We start from the raw sequence: 18,631 nt of genomic DNA on the forward strand, positions 1-18,631 counted from the left end.
TTTTTGATCCACCTCCTATAGTAATGGAAATAAAAACAAAAATAAACAAATGGACCTAATGAAACTTCAAAGTTTTTTCACAGTAAAGAAAACCATAAACAAGACGAAAACACAGCCCTTAGAATGGGAGAAAATATTTGCAAATGAATCATTGGACAAGGGATTAATCTCCAAAATATATAAACAGCTCATGCAGCTCAATATTAAGATGACTAGCAACTCTATCGAAAAATGGGCAGAAGACCTAAATAGACATTTCTCCAAAGAAGACATACAGATGGCCAAGAAGCACATGAAAAGCTGCTCAACATCACTAATTATTAGAGAAATGCAAATCAAAACTACAATGAGGTATCACCTCACACCAGTTAAAATGGGCATCATCAGAAAATCTACAAACAACAAATGCTGGAGAGGGTGTGGAGAAAAGGGAACCCTCTTGCACTGTTGGTGGGAATGTAAATTGATACAGCCACTATGGAGAACCATATGCAGGTTCCTTAAAGAACTAAAAATAGAATTACCGTATGACCCAGCTCTGCCACTACTGGGCATATACACAGAAAAAACCATAATTCATAAAGACACATGCACCCCAAAATGTTCATTGTACCCCTATTTACAATAGCCAGGTCATGGAAGCAACCTAAATGCCCATCGACAGACGATTGGATAAAGAAGAAGTGGTACACATATACAATGGAATATTACTCAGCCATAAAAAGGAACGAAATTAGGTCATTTGTAGAGACGTGGATGGATCTAGAGACTGTCATATAGCGTGAAGTAAGTCAGAAAGAGAAAAACAAACATCGTATATTAATGCATATATGTGGAACCTAGGAAAATGGTACAGATGAACCAGTTTGCAGGGCAGAAATAGAGACACAGATGTAGAGAACAAACGTATGGACACCCAAGTGGGGAAAGCGGCGGGGGAGTGGGGGTGGTGGTGTGATGAATTGGGCAGTGGGGGTTGATATGTATAAACTGATATGTATAAAATGGATGACTAATAAGAAAAATAAATAAATAATTTAAAAAAAGGAATTTAGTTTAGCTGTTCTCCCTTAAAGCAGAAATACTCTTCTTTGGTAATCAGTCATGGAAGAGCATCTGTGGATAGGTGAAATGCTCTCAACACATCTGTTTTTGGGACTCACAGGGTTTTGTTTCATAGTTGTGTTTCCAGATATTTGATTAGAGGTGGAGGTGGGGTCGGGTTGGAGTAACTGAAAAAGGTATGCTCTTCATAGAGATTTAAGTAAATATTAACTGCATTAGGTATTTTGTTAATTAAATAATTATTATAAAATACTTTCACTTTCGTAGTATTTTAGTTCTTAGTGTTTATTTAAATACATTTCCAAAATTAAGCACACCATAATGTTTCCTTTTTGTTTTATGATAGGTTTGTGACCAAATTATTGGAAGACCTTATCTTCTTTGTTGCTGATGTACCTAACAATGGACAAGACGTTCTGGATGTGGTAATCACCAAGCCAAACCGAGAACGTCAGAAATTAATGAGGGAACAAAACATATTGGCACAGGTGAATGTTTCCTTGTACTAATTTTTCATATTTTATCTTTTTGAATTATAGTATCAGGAAAGTTCTTGTATTCATTATCTATTGATGTGTAACAAGTTACCCGAAAACTTAGTGTCGCAAAGCAGATACTTACAGTTTCTGCAGATTAGGAATCTGGGGGTGGACAGTTCTTGCTCAGGGTGTTTCACAGGCTGCAATCAAGGTGCTGGCTGGACTGCAGTTACCTCGACGCTCAAATGGGAGAGGATTCACTTCCCAGCTCACTGGCATGGGCCTCCGCACAGGGCTGCCTCAAGAGCCGGCAGTTTGCTTTCCTTAGAAGTGAGAGATCCAGGACAGAGCAAGAGAGGGCCTTCAGATGGAGGCCATAGTTTTCTTGTAACCTAATCTTAGAAGTAACATCTCATCATTTCTACCTTGTTTCTTAGTTAGAAGTGAGTCCATAAAGCCAGCCCACAGTCAAGAAGACAGTATTCCATACGTGTATAATTCCAGGAGGCAGGGATCATTGGGGGCCATCTTGGAGACAGCCTATCACAGACCTTTAAAAACCTCCGTGGTCAGACTGTCTCCAGAAAATATGCTGTAATGCTTTTTTAAGTACAATTTCCAGGGGAACTTGAAAGCTGCCATCTCCATTTGCTTCCTACTTTTTTCCCTTTCTTCCTTCGAAAAGTAGGGCAGTCTATTCATCAGCTCTCAACTGCTCTATACAGTATTCTGGTTTTTTCCCTGAAAGTCTAGAGCTGCTTCTATGCTATGTCTTCCTGAAATTGTTCATAACATGCCAGTAAATTAATTTACTCCTTAATAATATGCACATTTGGACATGCCTACCTTCATGCATTCTTTTTATTCTGATAATTGTTATATAAAGTAATGGGCTTCTGCATTAATTGTGGACTGAAGGAAGATACTTAAATAAAATTTATGTTGTTGATATACATGTTCTTGTGGAGTTGGGAAAGGAAGACAGTAGACATATTGTCAATTAATATTCTATAGCTGATTGTCAGAGTATATAAAATCAACATTTTTCTCAAAGAAAGTAAAGGTTGTAAATCTAATGAGAGAAAGCCTTTTCTGACATTAGCATTTCTTTTGTATAAAACATTTGATTTCAAGGACTTTTAGGACCTTGAATGATTTATTAATATTATTTCAACCAACATATGTCAAACATTTTACTTTAGTATTATAAATAATAAAATTCAAGGTTTAGTGAATATAGAATTACTGAAGAAACTTTAATTCATGTTATATTTCATGAACTACAAAGGATAATTCCATTCCGTTTCGCTTTCTTGTATGACTCCTCATATCTTTGCCTAGGTGCTCTTTCATAAACAATTTGCTCATCCTACCAGTTTATCTCCAGGTGATCCTACCTGCTGTCTTGCTGCCTAAAAGAATTATGTTCCTTAGTGATTTTTAAATACTTCCCACTGCTAATCTTCTTACAAGAAGAATCTGAGTCACTGGGTATCACTAGCTGCCCATATGGCTCCTTATTTATCTTGAATGCTTATGCATTCATTGATTTGGCCACATCTTTATGTATAGAAACAATAAACTAATTCTTTTATGAAGAGGTTTAAAAGCAATATTTGGAGGCAGTTTTTTGATGTCAGTTTCAGATGAAAAGTAAATATTTTCCTTATATTATTTTGATTCTAGAAAGTTATAGAAAATAATAGAATTATAAAGCCTATCGAAATCAAACTATATTTTAGTTCATCTGAATGTGTTCATGTAACTTGGTACAACCTAACATCTTTATATTTTTATTTTAATACAATAGAATTTCTAAACAAAATTAAACATTTTATTAAAATATTGTTTTTGTCATTCAATTTAGGGAATCCTCTTAGCAGTATTTTTCTGTCCGTTAATATGTTGGTCTTGTATCCTAAAAAAATCTTTTTTATTTTTTACTTTACGTTAATTCTATTCAAATATTACAAAAGTGTTTTCCAGTCAGTGTGTAATAAACACACTGTTTATTGCAATGTTGCAAAACGTGCACCTCCATTCATCAGAATAAGCGGTTGTTTTTTTTTCTGTTAGGTATTTGGGATTCTGAAAGCACCCTTTAAGGAGAAAGCCGGAGAAGGCTCAATGCTGAGACTTGAAGATCTGGGGGATCAAAGATATGCCCCCTACAAGTACATGCTGAGGCTGTGCTACCGTGTGCTGAGACATTCACAGCAGGACTACCGGAAAAATCAGGTGGAGGGTGGCTCTCCTTTTTACCTCTGTTTAACATCTAAAGTATGGGCAAAGTTCTTTGGTTACTGTTCTAAGACATTTAAATAGGAACGGGAAATTCTGCTTTGCAATGCAATGTTTTATATCGGCAACACACAAAAATGACCTAAAATGTAATTGAGCTGACATATGTATTTATTCTTCCATGTAAAGTTAGAATTTTCAGGGGAGGATGTCTAAGTCCTTGTATGTGCATGGTATTAGCTCCTGCTGGGCAGGAGCCATGCTGGTTATGTTATGTAAAGATGAATGAGACATTTTTTGGCATTTCCAGGAGCATGTGCAGTACCAAATCGCTGTGTGTAGGCCAAAGAATTCATTGTCTGGTGGAAAAGGTATGACATGTACATCTGAAACATAAGGTAGAGGCATAGAGGGGACAGGAGAGATAGGAGAGCATTGTGGGAATTCAGGAGAGAGAGGAGCTCAGCTGGGGGAACCCAGGAAGAGCACTTGGAGAAGAAGCATTTGGGTTGGATGAAAATCATTTTCAGAAATTGTATGGGAACAAGCATTTTAGTGAAGAGATATTTCTGAAAAGAGCATGATGGATCCTAGAAAGGGCACTTTCATCCCAAGACATTCCTAACTGTGGAGGACAGGGAACCCAGGTGTGTCCAGGGATATAGCTAAAAGTTCCCAACTGCAAGTGAAGTTTCTTTCAAGTCTCAGTTTTGTCTTAAAATATATATAATATTTTGCAATGTGCTCAATAATACACATTTGCTGAATATAACATTGCTTTCAGTTAATTATCGTTTGGTGGATTAGTGTCCCATGTTTCTCTTAGCCAGTTGGAGAGATGAGTACATAGTTTGTAAACTTCACTGATGAGTTTGGTCCATGGGGAAGGATGCTGTAAGAGAAAGCTGGGAAGGCAGGTAGGGCTGAGCCATGGAGGGGCTAGGTTGTCAGGCCTGGAGGCTGCAGGTTATTTGGGAATAGTTAGTAGTATTTACTGAGTGCTAACATTTTACCAGGTTCAGTTCTGAGCACTTTTCACAACATAACTTGGTTAATACTGGGTTAAGATGAAGAACGGAGGCACAGAGAGGTTGAATAAATTGCCAAAGAATACACAGTTTTGACTGGAGCCAGTATTCAAACCCAGGCTCTTAATAATCATAGTACTGCCTCTAAAGTAGTCTAAAAGTTATTTGGCAAGAAAAAAAAATTGCTTTAAAAAAAGTGTGAAAATACATTTTTTTTGAAATTCAGTTTAAAGATTAAGTAAAAGTCTGAAAAGAATATGTAAAACAGATTAACCAGAAGATAAATAATTTGACAAGGACAAGAGTGAGGAAGCAGATAATATAAACAGATTCTTAAATGCTTTTTAATATAATCCTAGTTATAAACATTTTCCCTCCCAATTGAAAATGCTTGTCATTGGAATTATTTTTCCCAACTTCATTGCATTCCTTTAAGATGGCAAGGTAATGTAGGTAAAGTTATGTTGTTTTATTGGAAGGAAAATTAAGTTCCAGAACGTCAAACGACAGCACTCAGAGAGTCAGCTTCCGAGAAGCCCCAGATACCAGGGCCATGTTATTCAGCGGAGGTCAGGGAAGGCGGTGGGACTGGCGGTCACTCTGTGGCCTCATTTCCCTTCTCGGGTCTAGAAAGATCTGCTTTGCTAGACAGGCCTCCACTCCACACTACATGCAGTAGTCTATGAGAGAGATTGAATTAACTGAAAAAATCAGTAGATCTACAGGGTTTACCTGGTACCCTCAGAACCATGGGACCCCCTAATGTGTGTGTCCTCCGTTACACTCAGTCTTTGGGAGGGTCCTGTGGACCCGCTTTCCACAGCACTGCCCTGTGCTTCAGCACCGGATATCCTTGGTTTGGCTGTTCTGCTAGTACCTAGTAGATTGTCCAGGCAGCATGTCTCAACTGGTGTCTTTTCCCAGTCCCTCGAGGTCTGGCACAAAGTTCTTTCTCACTCCTCCCTGTCTAAGCTGGGGACTCCCATGCCTGGTGTCCTGAGGAATGACTTCCCTGGTGGTGCAGTGGTTAAGAATCCACCTGCCAATGCAGGGGACACGGGTTTGAGACCTGGTCCAGGAAGATCCCACATGCCACGGAGCAACTAAGCCTGTGAGCCACAACTACTGAGCCTGCGCTCTAGAGCCCGCGAGCCACAACTACTGAGCCCACATGCTGCAAGTACTGAAGCCCGCGTGCCTAGAGCCCACGCTCCACAACAAGAGAAGCCACTGCAATGAGAAGCCCACGCACCGCAATGAGGAGCTCACTGCAACTAGAGAAAGCCGGTGTGCAACAACGAAGACCCAATGGAGCCAAAAATAAATAATAATAATAAAAAAAATAAAGCATGAGCAGAAAGACTTTCTACTTTTTGCATAATTCCTTCTTCTCCTTTATCCTCACCTATGTTTTATAGAGTCCTAATAGGGAATTCTTTTGTGATTTAGTACTAACCCAAGTCTTTCATGTTGAGTTTCTGTTTATTGTTATTTATAGAATTTGGAGACACCTCTAATTTCGTTTGATTATTTACTGACATCTTGATCTATTTATCAAACATCTGGAGGTTTGCCTTATATCGGGGTCTGATTACCATAGTCGTACAAGTGTATACATTAATACATATCTTTAAAATGATACACTAATAGAAGACATTTACTTTACTTAACTGGTACCCAATATACAAAACCATCATTTTGAAAAAGGCCACAGAATTGCTGTGTAGAATATAATGAGATTTGTGTAACCAGTAGCATTTTCAAGGAGCAGGTAGGTTCCAGTAAATCTTAAGGCAAAAGCACTTTCTAATCAATACATTTTCCCATCATAGAAAAAATCCCCAAGGAGAACCTCCAAGACATTGAAGTGAAAACTTTGGGTTGTGGACGGGGTTAAGCTTACCAGTGCTGTGGTTGGCTGAGACGTGGCTCGGAAGAGAGGCGAGGTGGTGGGAAGAAGGAGCAGATGGAAGCATGCATGAGGGAAGCTCGCCAGTGGCTTTCTCTTGCTCTAAGAATGAATGTTTCTGTGTTCACCGTGGCTCGCAAGGGCCTCACCTGCCACGTCAGCTCTTGCTTTCTGCTCACTCGCTGTACTCCAGCCACAATGGCCACCTTGTGTTTACAGAACTCCGAAGACTGGATTCCGCCATTATAGAGCCTTCCACTTGGTACTCCCACTGCTCGATGGCTTCTCTCCCCACGGCTGCCTCCTTTTTTTTTTTTATCATTTCCATCATTTCTATCATAGGTCAAATGTCCCCTCTTCAAGAGTCTACCCCATCTCAAGTTGTCACCTTTTCCCATCCCTCTGTTTGTTTCATTTCACTTCTCAACATGTAAAATGATCCTATTTACTACCTCATTGACTGCCCCTTCTCACTAGGATGTAAGCTCTATGGGAGCTTATCGGTCTTACTGCCGCATCCCTAGTCTTGCAAACTACCTGGAATGGCTTTTCAGAAATATGTCTTGGATGAATGGATCTGATCAATAAAGTGATCAATCACGTTATCTTGTTGGATAGCTTTTTAAAGACAAAAAGTGCTGTGAAATTTTATCATTATTTTAAAGAGATTTAATAGGTCATTGTGCTATATGTACAAAAAAGAAAGCAGCTAAGTTCACCTGGGATCGTCATGTAACGGTATAGAGCTCATGCTTCATGAACCAAATGTCAAAGAGTCATTTTTGTTTCTATAATTATGCCAGAATCCTAGGTTATAGCTCTTAGTGAGTGTTCGAAGAAAGGCGTCTGTTATACTGGTGAAATCATTACTTAACATGTCATAAAAAATTGTCATTTTAACTCAGTTTATTTTTGTTTTTCTCACTTGTAAGAGTGTAAGCACCCGTATGAAAAATTATTACTAGGCACGTAATTTTCTGTTATAATTTGAATGAGGTATATGCAAATAGATTTCTATTTCCTTCCTCAGATATCCTATTTACTAAAGAATTATTTATTTGCTCTTCTTTAACAATAATTTTTAGTGAGTTTTGTTATGAATAAATTAATCAATGTTGCTGACCCTAACAGAACCTGTTATTTTTGAGCTCTTTGTCAGTGCGTTCTGACAGTCTTTCTCCTTTGTAGGAATATATTGCTAAGAATTTCTGTGTCATGCAGTCCCAGATTGGCTATGATATTTTGGCAGAAGATACCATCACAGCTTTGTTGCACAACAACAGAAAACTACTAGAGAAACACATCACAGCAAAAGAAATAGAAACATTTGTTAGTTTACTCAGGAGAAATCGGGAGCCAAGGTTTGAAGTGGTTCATGCAGTATTCTTTTCTTGTGGGGACTGTGGCTTTTTGCTTTATTTTTAGAACTTTTTAAAAGTTCGAATTGTTTCATGGACAAAACAGTGTTGGGCTTATTGCTATAATAATTATGTACCATAAACAGTTATTATAGGAGATCAAAACCCTTTATAGACATATTTAAGTGTAATTGATTTTCACTCTGATAACTTGTGTTTTTATAGTACCCCATAGTTTTTCAAAATATATTCATATTTCATTCAATTCAATACATTGCCTCATTTAAACCCTTGCACATTCTCATGAAGTACACTGGTCGTATAATATTATCCACATTTTAGAGATGAGAAAATAGAAGCCTAGAGACCAACTAGGAACAGAATTTAGAGTTTCTGACTCTGTGTCAAGTACCCTGTCTCTTATACCATGCTGCCTTATCTGGGAGAAATGAATGCAGAAATGTCAAGCTGATTGACAGAATTTTCTTAGCAAGCAAATAAGTGTTAGAAGGTAGAATTGGGCCTCAGACTTGACCAGGCCATATTCATGTTGATTAAGTATGTGCTGTATGTCTGTTTTACTCAGTACAACATTAGCCTTGATCTGGCTTTGTTTTGATATTGTAAATATAACAAGTCACAGTGCTGTGGGATGAATATCACCAAATAAATAAAAGCAAACATATCATTTTTGGAAACAAGATTTGTCCTAAATACAAATAATTGGATATTTAATTTGTTTCTAATGGTGCGGTAGATAAGCAACACATTAGAAAAATGTTGCATGGAAATAATATTAAAAATATATCTAGAAAGTCAGTTTCATTATATCTCCAAGTATATTTGGGGGTATGATTTTATAAGATGCTTTTTGTTAATGATCAATTTAATTTTTTCTCTTGTCAGGTTTTTGGATTATTTATCAGATCTCTGTGTGTCTAATACCACGGCTATACCTGTAACTCAAGAACTCATCTGCAAATTTATGTTGAGTCCAGGCAATGCAGATATTCTCATTCAAACTAAGTAAGCCCAGAGGATGGAGACATCCTATCCTGTTCATTATTTGTAAGCAGTACAGTTCCCTTATCATGTTTCTGAATGAGCTTGTTCATAGATTTTGTGTGTGTTATTTATTTCAAGGCTGGTCTCAATGCAAGGAGACAACCCCATGGAGAGCGCCATCCTTTCAGATGACATTGATGAGGAAGAAGTCTGGCTCTACTGGATTGACAGCAACAAGGAACCTCACGGCAAAGCTATCAGGCACCTTGCTCAGGAAGCCAAAGAAGGCACCAAGGCCGATTTAGAAGTTCTTACCTACTACAGGTTAAGTATTGTAGAGAATGGTAGTTCTTAGTCTCACATATTCATTGAGAGATGATTCTCTGACGTCTATAAAAGTTCGGTATCTATGAAGAAGAAATTTAAGAAGTTGTGTCAGAACTAGGGTAGCTGAAATATTTAGTATTATTTAAAATATTCACAGTAAATGTAAACATCTGTGTTTTCCACATATACCACTTGCAATTTTCTAGTTTTCCACTAGTTTGGAACTGTTGTGCAGCAAAGGATTTTCTCCTCTTGTTGACTGATGTGGGTGCAGGTGAGAGACATGTTGGGACCTAGGTAATCGAGTTGAGAGGGAGGTGAAATTGGGGTTGGGGAAGCTGATCCGGTTGTAGGGGTGGCCTCAGAGAAAGTTAGCTGGTAGTTATGTATATGCCACTTGTGATTATATGGAGACCTAGGGCTTCAGAGAAACTGGTGTCTTTAGCTGTGAAAGTTCAGCGGGGGCATATGGCAGTCGAAATTTCAATGGTAGTTGCTGGTGGTCAGTATATTGGGAGCAAGAAACTAGCTGGCATTTTTGAGTCTAAGGCTTGGAAACCCAAGGCAGAAGCCCTTGGGCAACTTTGGGCCCAAAAGACAGGAATCTGAGAAAGGCAGAGAATTCACTGTGTTCCCTGGGTTCTGTAGCTACAGCTACAAAGCCAAAGGCTACTTTCTGGATCTCGGAGGCTGATGAATCCAAGTGTACTGATGCCTTTGGATTGATCACATTTGGTTTGGGAACTGAGTGAGTCTACCCTTGGAGTGTAGATACCAGAGCCTGGAGCTGAGTGAGCCTGGGAAAGGCAGAGAAACATGGTTTCATGTGAGCTGTTGTCCATAGCCTACAGGCTTAGTGTATTTGCAGACCTAGGAAACCGAGAACTGAGAGCCTAATGACACTCTCCACCAGATATATGTTGCTGGAACAAGTAAGAGAAGTTGTAACTGAATGGGCATAAAGGTGATTTCATCTGTGTGTTGTCTTTTTTTTTTTTTTTTTTTTTGCGGTGTGCGGGCCTCTCACTGCTGTGGCCCCTCCCGTCACGGAGCACAGGCTCCGGACGCGCAGGCTCAGCGGCCATGGCTCACGGGCCCAGCCTCTCCGTGGCACATGGGATCCTCCCGGACTGGAGCACAAACCCACGTCCCCTGCATCGGCAGGCGGACCCCCAACCACTGCGCCACCAGGGAAGCCCTGTGTGTTGTCATTTGATCACTTAACCTACTACCAGAAGAGTTTTACACCAGTTATCACCTACACTGGGAAATATTGGAATCATAAAAGTAGATGCTGATTGATACTAATATTTATGAATTTTATCCAGATAAGACAAATAATGTAATATGTTTAATATTTTTAAGGTACCAGCTAAATCTCTTTGCAAGGATGTGCTTGGATCGCCAGTATCTGGCCATAAACCAGATTTCTACGCAGCTCTCTGTTGATTTGATCCTGCGGTGTATGTCAGATGAGAGCCTGCCCTTTGACCTCCGAGCATCTTTTTGTCGCCTTATGCTGCACATGCATGTTGACCGGGATCCCCAGGAGTCTGTGGTGCCTGTTCGCTATGCCAGGCTCTGGACAGAAATCCCCACAAAGATCACGATTCATGAGTATGTTTGGAAAATTTTCTTTTTTTAAAAAAATTTTTAAATTTTATTTATTTTTTTATACAGCAGGTTCTTATTAGTCATCAGTTTTATCCACATCAGTGTATACATGTCAATCCCAATCACCCAATTCAGCACACCACCGTCCCCACCCCCCCGCGGTTTTCCCCCCTTGGTGTCCATACGTTTGTTCTCTACATCTGTGTCTCAACTTCTGCCCTGCAAACCGGTTCATGTGTACCATTTTTCTAGGTTCCACATAATGAGTTAATATATGATACTTGTTTTTCTCTTTCTGGCTTACTTCACTCTGTATGTCAGTCTCTAGATCCATCCACGTCTCAACAAATGACCCCATTTCGTTCCTGTTTATGACTCAGTAATATTCCATTGTATATATGTACCACTTCTTTATCTGTTTGTCTGTCGATGTGCATTTACGTTGCTTCCATGACCTGGCTATTGTAAATAGTGCTGTAATGAACATTGGATGCATGTGTCTTTTTGAATTATGGTTTTCTCAGGGTATATGCCCAGTAGTGGAATTGCAGGATAATATGGTAATTCTATTTTTAGTTTTTTAAGGAACCTCCATACTGTTCTCCATAGTGGCTGTATCAATTTACATTCCCATCAACAGTGCAAGAGGGTTCCCTTTTCTCCACACCCCCTCCAGCATTTGTTGTTTGTAGATTTTCTGATGATGCCCATTCTAACTGGTGTGAGGTGATACCTCATTGTAGTTTTGATTTGCATTTCTCTAATAATTAGTGATGTTGAGCAGCTTTTCATGTGCTTCTTGGCCATCTGTATGTCTTCTTTGGAGAAATGTCAATTTAGGTCTTCTGCCCATTTTTGGATTGGGTTTTTTTTTAATATTGAGCTGCATGAGCTGTTTATATATTTTGGAAATTAATCCTTTGTTGATTCGTTTGCAAATATTCTCTCCCATTCTGAGGGTTGTCTTTTGGTCTTGTTTATGGTTTCCTTTGCTGTGCAAAAGCTTTGAAGTTTCATTAGGTCCCATTTGTTTAGTTTTATTTCCATTACTCTAGGAGGTGGATCAAAAAAGATCTTGCTGTGATTTATGGCAAAGAGTGTTCTTCCTACGTTTTCCTCTAAGAGTTTTATAGTGCCCGGTCTTACATTTAGGTCTCTAATCCATTTTGAGTTTAATTTTGTGTATGGTGTTAGGGAGTGTTCTAATTTCATTCTTTTACATGTACCTGTGCAGTTTTCCCAGTACCACTTATTGAAGAGACTCTCTTTTCTCCATTGTATATCCTTGCCTCCTTTGTCATAGATTAGTTGACCATAGTTGTGTGGGTTTATCTTTGGGTTTTCTATCTTGTTCCATTGATCTATATTTCTGTTTTTGTGCCAGTACCATATTGTATTGATTACTGTAGCTTTGTAGTATAGTCTGAAGTCAGGGAGTCTGATTCCTCCAGCTCTGTTTTTTTCCCTCAAGACTGCTCTGGCTATTCACGGTCTTTTGTGTCTCCATACAAATTTTAAGATTTTTTGTTCTCGTTCTGTAAAAAATGCCATTGGAAATTTGATAGGGATTGCATTGAATCTTTAGATTGCTTTGGGTAGTATAGTCATTTTCACACTAATGATTCTTCCAATCCAAGAACATGGTATATATCTCTCCATCTGTTGGTATCATCTTTAATTTCCTTCATCAGTGTCTTATAGTTTTCTGCATACAGTTCTTTTGTCTCCCTAGGTAGGTTTATTCCTAGGTATTTTATTCTTTTTGTTGCAATGGTAAATGGGAGTGTTTCCTTAATTTCACTTTCAGATTTTTCATCATTATTGTATAGGAATGCAAGAGATTTTTGTGCACTAATATTGTGTCCTGCAACTTGACCAAATTCACTGATTAGCTCTAGTAGTTTTCTGTGGCATCTTTAGGATTCTCTATGTATAATATCATGTCATCTGCAAACAGTGACAGTCTTACTTCTTCTTTTCCAGTTTGTATTTATTTTATTTCTTTTCCTTCTCTGATTGCCGTGGCTAGAACTTCCAAAACTATGTTGAATATTAGTGGCGAGAGTGGACATCCTTGTCTTGTTCCTGATCTTAGAGGAAATGCTTTCCGTTTTTCACCATGGAGAATGATGTTTGCTGTGGGTTTGTTGTATATGGCCTTTATTATGTTGAGGTAGGTTCCCTCTATGCCCACTTTCTGGAGAGTTTTTATCATAAATGGGTGTTGCATTTTGTTAAAAGCTTTTTCTGCATCTATTGAGGTGGTCATATGGTTTTTATTCTTCAGTTTGTTAATATAGTATATATCAGTGATTGATTTGCGTATACTGAAGAATCCCTGCATTCCTGGGATAAATCCCACCTGACCATGGTGTATGATCCTTTCCATGTGTCGTTGGATTCTATTTGCTAGGATTTTGTTGAGGATTTTTTCATCTATATTCATCAGTGATATTGGTCTGTAATTTTCTTTTTTTGTAGTATCTTTGTCTGGTTTTGGTATCAGGGTGATGGTGGCCTCGTAGAATGAGTTTGGGAGTGTTCCTTGGTCTGCAATTTTTTGGAAGATTTGAGAAGGATGGGTGTTAGCTCTTCTCTAAATGTTTGATAGACTTCACCTGTGAATCCATCTGGTCCTGGACTTTTGTTTGTTGGAAGATTTTTTTTTTTTTTTTTTGCGGTACACGGGCCTCTCACCGCTGCGGCCTCTCCCGTTGCGGAGCACAGGCTCCGGACGCGCAGGCTCAGCGGCCATGGCTCACGGGCCCAGCTGCTCCGCGGCACGTGGGATCCTCCCGGACCGGGTCACGAACCCGTGTCCCCTGCATCGGCAGGCGGACTCTCAACCACTGCGCCACCAGGGAAGCCCTGTTGGAAGATTTTTAATCACAGTTTCAATTCCTTACCTGTGATTGGTCTGTTCATATTTTCTGCTTCTTCCTGGTTCAGTCTTGGGAGGTTATACCTTTCTAAGAATTTGTCCATTTCTTCCAGTTGTCCATTTTATTGGCATAGAGTTGCTTGTAGTAGTCTCTTAGGATGCTTTGTATTTGTGTGGTGTCTTTTATAACTTCTCCATTTTCATTTGTAATTTTATTGATTTGAGTCCTCTCCCTCTTTTTTTTGGATGAGTCTGTCTAATGGTTTATCAATTTTGTTTATCTTCTCAAAGAACCAGGTTTTAGTTTTATTGATCTTTGCTGTTGTTTTCTTTGCTGCTATTTCATTTATTTCTGCTCTGACCTTTATGACTTCTTTCCTTCTGCTAACTTTGGGTTTTGTTTGTTCTTCTTTCTCTAGTTCCTTTAGGTGTAACGTTAGGTTGTTTGAGATTTTTCTTTTTTCTTGAGGTGGGCTTGTATAGCTATAAGCTTACGTCTTAGTACTGTTTTTGCTGCATCCCATAGATTTTGGATCATCGTGTTTTCATCGTCATTCGTCTCTAGGTATTTTTTGATTTCCTGTTTGATTTATTTAGTGATCTCTTGGTTATTTAGTAACGTTTTGTTTAGCCTCCATGTGTTTGTGTTTTTTATGGTTTTCTCCTGTAATTGATTCTAATCTCATAGAGTTATGGTCAGTAAAGTTGCTTGATATAATTTCCATTTTCTTAAATTTACTGAGGCTTGATTTGTGACCCAAGATGAGATCTATCCTGGAGAATGTTCCGTGCACACTTGAGAAGAAGTGTAATCTCCTGTTTTTGGATGGAATGTCCTATAAATATAAATTAAATCTATCTGGTATTTTGTATCATTTAAAGCTTCTGTTTCCTCATTTATTTTCTGTTTGGATGATCTGTCCATTGGTGTAAATGAGGTGTTCAAGTCCCCCACTATTATTGTGTTACTGTCGATTTCCTCTTTTATAGCTGTTAACAGTTGCCTTATGTATTGAGGTGCTCCTATGTTGGGTGCATATATATTTATAATTGTTATATCTTCTTCTTGGATTGATTCCTTCATCATTATGTAGTGTCCTTCCTTGTGTCTTGTGGCATTCTTTATTTTAAAGACTATTTTATCTGATATAAGTATTGCTACTCCAGCTTTCTTTTGATTTCCATTTGCATGGAATATCTTTTTCCATCCCCTCACTTTCAGTCTGTATGTGTCCCTAGGTCTGAAGTGGGTCTCTTGTAGACAGCATATATATGGGTCTTGTTTTTGTATCCATTCAGCTAGCCTGTGTCTTTTGGTTGGAGCATTTAATCCATTCACGTTTAAGGTAATTATCGATATGTATGTTCCTATTCCCATTTTCTTAATTGTTTTGGGTTTGTTTTTGTAGGTTCTTTTCTTCTCTTGTGTTTCCCACTTAGAGCAGTTCCTTTAGCATTTGTTGTAAAGCTGGTTTGGTGGTGCTGAATTCTCTTAGCTTTTGCTTGTATGTAAAGCTTTTGATTTCTGCATCGAATCTGAATGAGATCCTTGCTGGGTAGAGTAATCTTGGTTGTAGGTTCTTCCCTTTCATCACTTTAAGTATATCATGCCACCGCCTTCTGGCTGTAGAGTTTCTGCTGAGAAATCAGTTGTTAACCTTATGGGAATTCCCTTGTATGTTATTTGTCATTTTTCCCTTTCTGCTTTCAATAATTTTTCTTTGTCTTTAATTTTTGCCAATTTGATTACTATGTGTCTTGGTGTGTTTCTCCTTGGGTTTATCCTGTATGGGACTTGCTGCGTTTCCTGGACTTGGGTTGCTGTTTTCTTTCCCATGTTAGGGATGTTTTCTACTATCATCTCTTCAAATATTTTCTCTGGTCCTTTCTCTCTCTCTCCTCCTTCTGGACCCCTATAATGCGAATGTTGTTGCATTTAATATTGTCCCAGCGGTCTCTTAGGCTGTCTTCATTTCTTTTCATTCTTTTGTCTTTATTCTGTTCCACAGCAGTGAATTCCAACATTCTGCCTTCCAGGTCACTTATCCTTTCTTCTGCCTCAGTTTTTCTGCTATTGATTCCTTCTAGTGTATTTTTCATTTCAGTTAGTGTATTGTTCATCTCTAGTTGTTTGTTCTTTAATTCTTCTAGGTCTTTGTTACACATTTCTTGCATCTTCTGGATCTTTGCCTCCATTCTTTTTCCGAGGTCCTGGATCATCGTCACCATCATTATTTTGAATTCTTTTTCTGGAAGGTTGCCTAACTCCACTTCATTTTGTTGTTTTTCTGGTGTTTTATCTTATTCCTTCATCTGGTACGTAGCCCTCTGCCTTTTCATCTTGTCTATCTTTCTGTGAATGTGGTTTTTGTTCCACAGGCTGCAGGATTACAGTTCTTCTTGCTTCTGCTCTGGAAAAATTTCTTGAAGACTTTAAATTCAGCAGATGAACTCAATGATTTTGATCATGTCTTCCATTTTTAAAAAATTTATTTTATTGAAGTTTAGTTGATTTACAGTGTTTTGTTAATTTCTACTATTCAGCAAAGTGATTTGGTTATACATAGGTATACATTCTTTTTTATCTTCTTTTCCATTACGATTTATCACAGAATATTGAGTGTGGTTCCTTGTGCTATACAGTAGGACCTAGTTGTTTATCCATTTTATATATAATAGTTTGCATCTACTAATCCCAAACTGCCAATCCATCCCTCCCCCAAATGTCTTCAGTTTTGAAATGAAATATAATGAAAGGCATTTCTTTATTCAGACTTGGATTGTTAATTTTCCAAATGCAAACAAGATACTCTTTTTGTAAAGTAAAATGACAGCTCTTGATAATAGAAAAGTTATTCTGGAAACCAATAAACAGAAATCATGTTAATAAAAGGAGTAACAATTAATAAAAGGAGTAACAATGGTAGACTCTGATTTAAATGCTTTACATGTATCAACTCATTTCAAAATAGCTCCATTTTATAGACGAGGGTACAAAGTGTAGAAAGGTTTATTAATTTACCCAAGCTTAGATGACAAGAGGTCAAAATATATATATTTTCCTATTTTAAATGATTAGAATCAATTTAACTTCTTTTAAATTCTTTCTGTCTTCATAGATATGATTCTATAACAGACTCTTCCAGAAATGATATGAAGAGGAAATTTGCACTGACAATGGAATTTGTTGAAGAATACTTGAAAGAGGTTGTAAATCAGCCTTTTCCTTTTGGAGATAAAGAAAAAAACAAACTGACATTTGAGGTAATTTTTTAAACAATTAATCCATGAGGTTATTCAATTTATGCTGTCTAAAATTAGATACATTGAACATCAAAGATTTTTTTCCCTCTAATGTTTAGAATGTTTTAGTAATTAGGTAGTTAAATTTATGAACATATGATTCCCTCTGCCACTGATTAAAGGATAGATTTGATGCTTTAATTATACCTGATATAGAATACTAAATATTTTATTTATAATTACCTGTTAGATACTCTGATTTTTTTAGTTTCATTTATTGTGTAAGCTTTATTGCATTTAATGAACAAAGACAGCTTTGCATATTTATAAAATGGTTGGATACGTTTTTTTCATCTCCATGAAGGTAATGTTTTTAGCCTTATTAAACTGAATTGAAATACCACCAGTTATAATATCACTTTGGGGATATAGGGGCAAAACTAGAGAAAAGATGCCACTACAAGATATCTGGGGTATTAGGTGCCTACTGGTGTGTAACAGATTACCCCCAAATTTAGCAGCCCAAAGCAACAAGCATGTATTATCTCACAGTTTCCGTAGGTCAGGAATCTGGGAGGGCTTATTAGTTGGGTAGTTCTAGGTCAGGGTCTCTCATGAAGTCAGGATCTCACAGGCTGTTGATTAGGGTTGCAGCTTCCGTGGGTCAGGAATCTGGGAGGGCTTATTAGTTGGGTAGTTCTAGGTCAGGGTCTCTCATGAAGTCAGGATCTCACAGGCTGTTGATTGGGGTTGCAGTTTCCGTGGGTCAGGAATCTGGGAGGGCTTATTAGTTGGATGGTTGTAGGTCAGGGTCTCTCATGAGGTCAGGGCCTCACAAGCTGTTGATTGGGGTTGCAGTCATCTGGGGTTAGATGATCTGCTTCTAAGATCACTTGTGTGGTTGCTGGCGGCTACACTTCCTTGCTGGCTATTGTCTAGACACCTCATCTTCTTGCCGTGTGGGCCTTTCCATAGGCTGCCTCAGTGTCCTTACAGTATGGCACCTGGCTTCCCCCAGAGCAACCATTAGAGAGAGAGAAAGAGAGAGCCCAAGATGGAAGTTGCAATCTCCTATAACCTAATCTTAGAACTGTCGTGTCATCATTTCTGCTATATGCCGTTGGAGACACTGACTAACCCTGGGGCAATGTGGAAGGAGACCCTACATTGGGCGCCATCTTGGAAGCTGGCTCTCACACCTAGTATGTCCTACAGTATCCAGGAGACCACACAGTGGCATAAGGAACATATATTTCTAGACAAATTTCTTGGATAATATTCATTTATTAAAGTAATTCATTAAAGTAACTATTTATTAAGTGGTATCCTACTGACGTAAGTTAATGTTTAAATAAGAGGTAAATCATTCTAATGTAAACCTCTTTTAACCACCCTGATACAACTAAAATCTTGTCTTGTCCCTTCCTTGCTGGCTGTTGACAAGATACCTCATCTTCTTGTCACATGGGCCTTTGATGGGG

At 38.3% G+C, this 18,631-nt stretch overlaps 1 protein-coding gene across 1 annotated transcript in view; it reads left to right on the forward strand.

The window, feature by feature from the left end:
- Positions 1-18,631, forward strand: part of ITPR2 (inositol 1,4,5-trisphosphate receptor type 2) — a 527,197-nt gene that overhangs the window by 163,008 nt on the left and 345,558 nt on the right. Inside the window, exons 14-20 of the mRNA XM_060166697.1 lie at positions 1,412-1,553; positions 3,621-3,782; positions 7,911-8,083; positions 8,987-9,106; positions 9,224-9,409; positions 10,778-11,029; positions 17,027-17,171. Of these exons, the coding sequence (XP_060022680.1) occupies positions 1,412-1,553; positions 3,621-3,782; positions 7,911-8,083; positions 8,987-9,106; positions 9,224-9,409; positions 10,778-11,029; positions 17,027-17,171 (1,180 nt within the window). The remainder of the gene's footprint in view (positions 1-1,411; positions 1,554-3,620; positions 3,783-7,910; positions 8,084-8,986; positions 9,107-9,223; positions 9,410-10,777; positions 11,030-17,026; positions 17,172-18,631) is intronic.

This window comes from Lagenorhynchus albirostris, chromosome 11 (genome assembly GCF_949774975.1).
Source record: "Lagenorhynchus albirostris chromosome 11, mLagAlb1.1, whole genome shotgun sequence".
Classification (NCBI taxonomy): Eukaryota; Metazoa; Chordata; class Mammalia; order Artiodactyla; family Delphinidae; genus Lagenorhynchus; species Lagenorhynchus albirostris.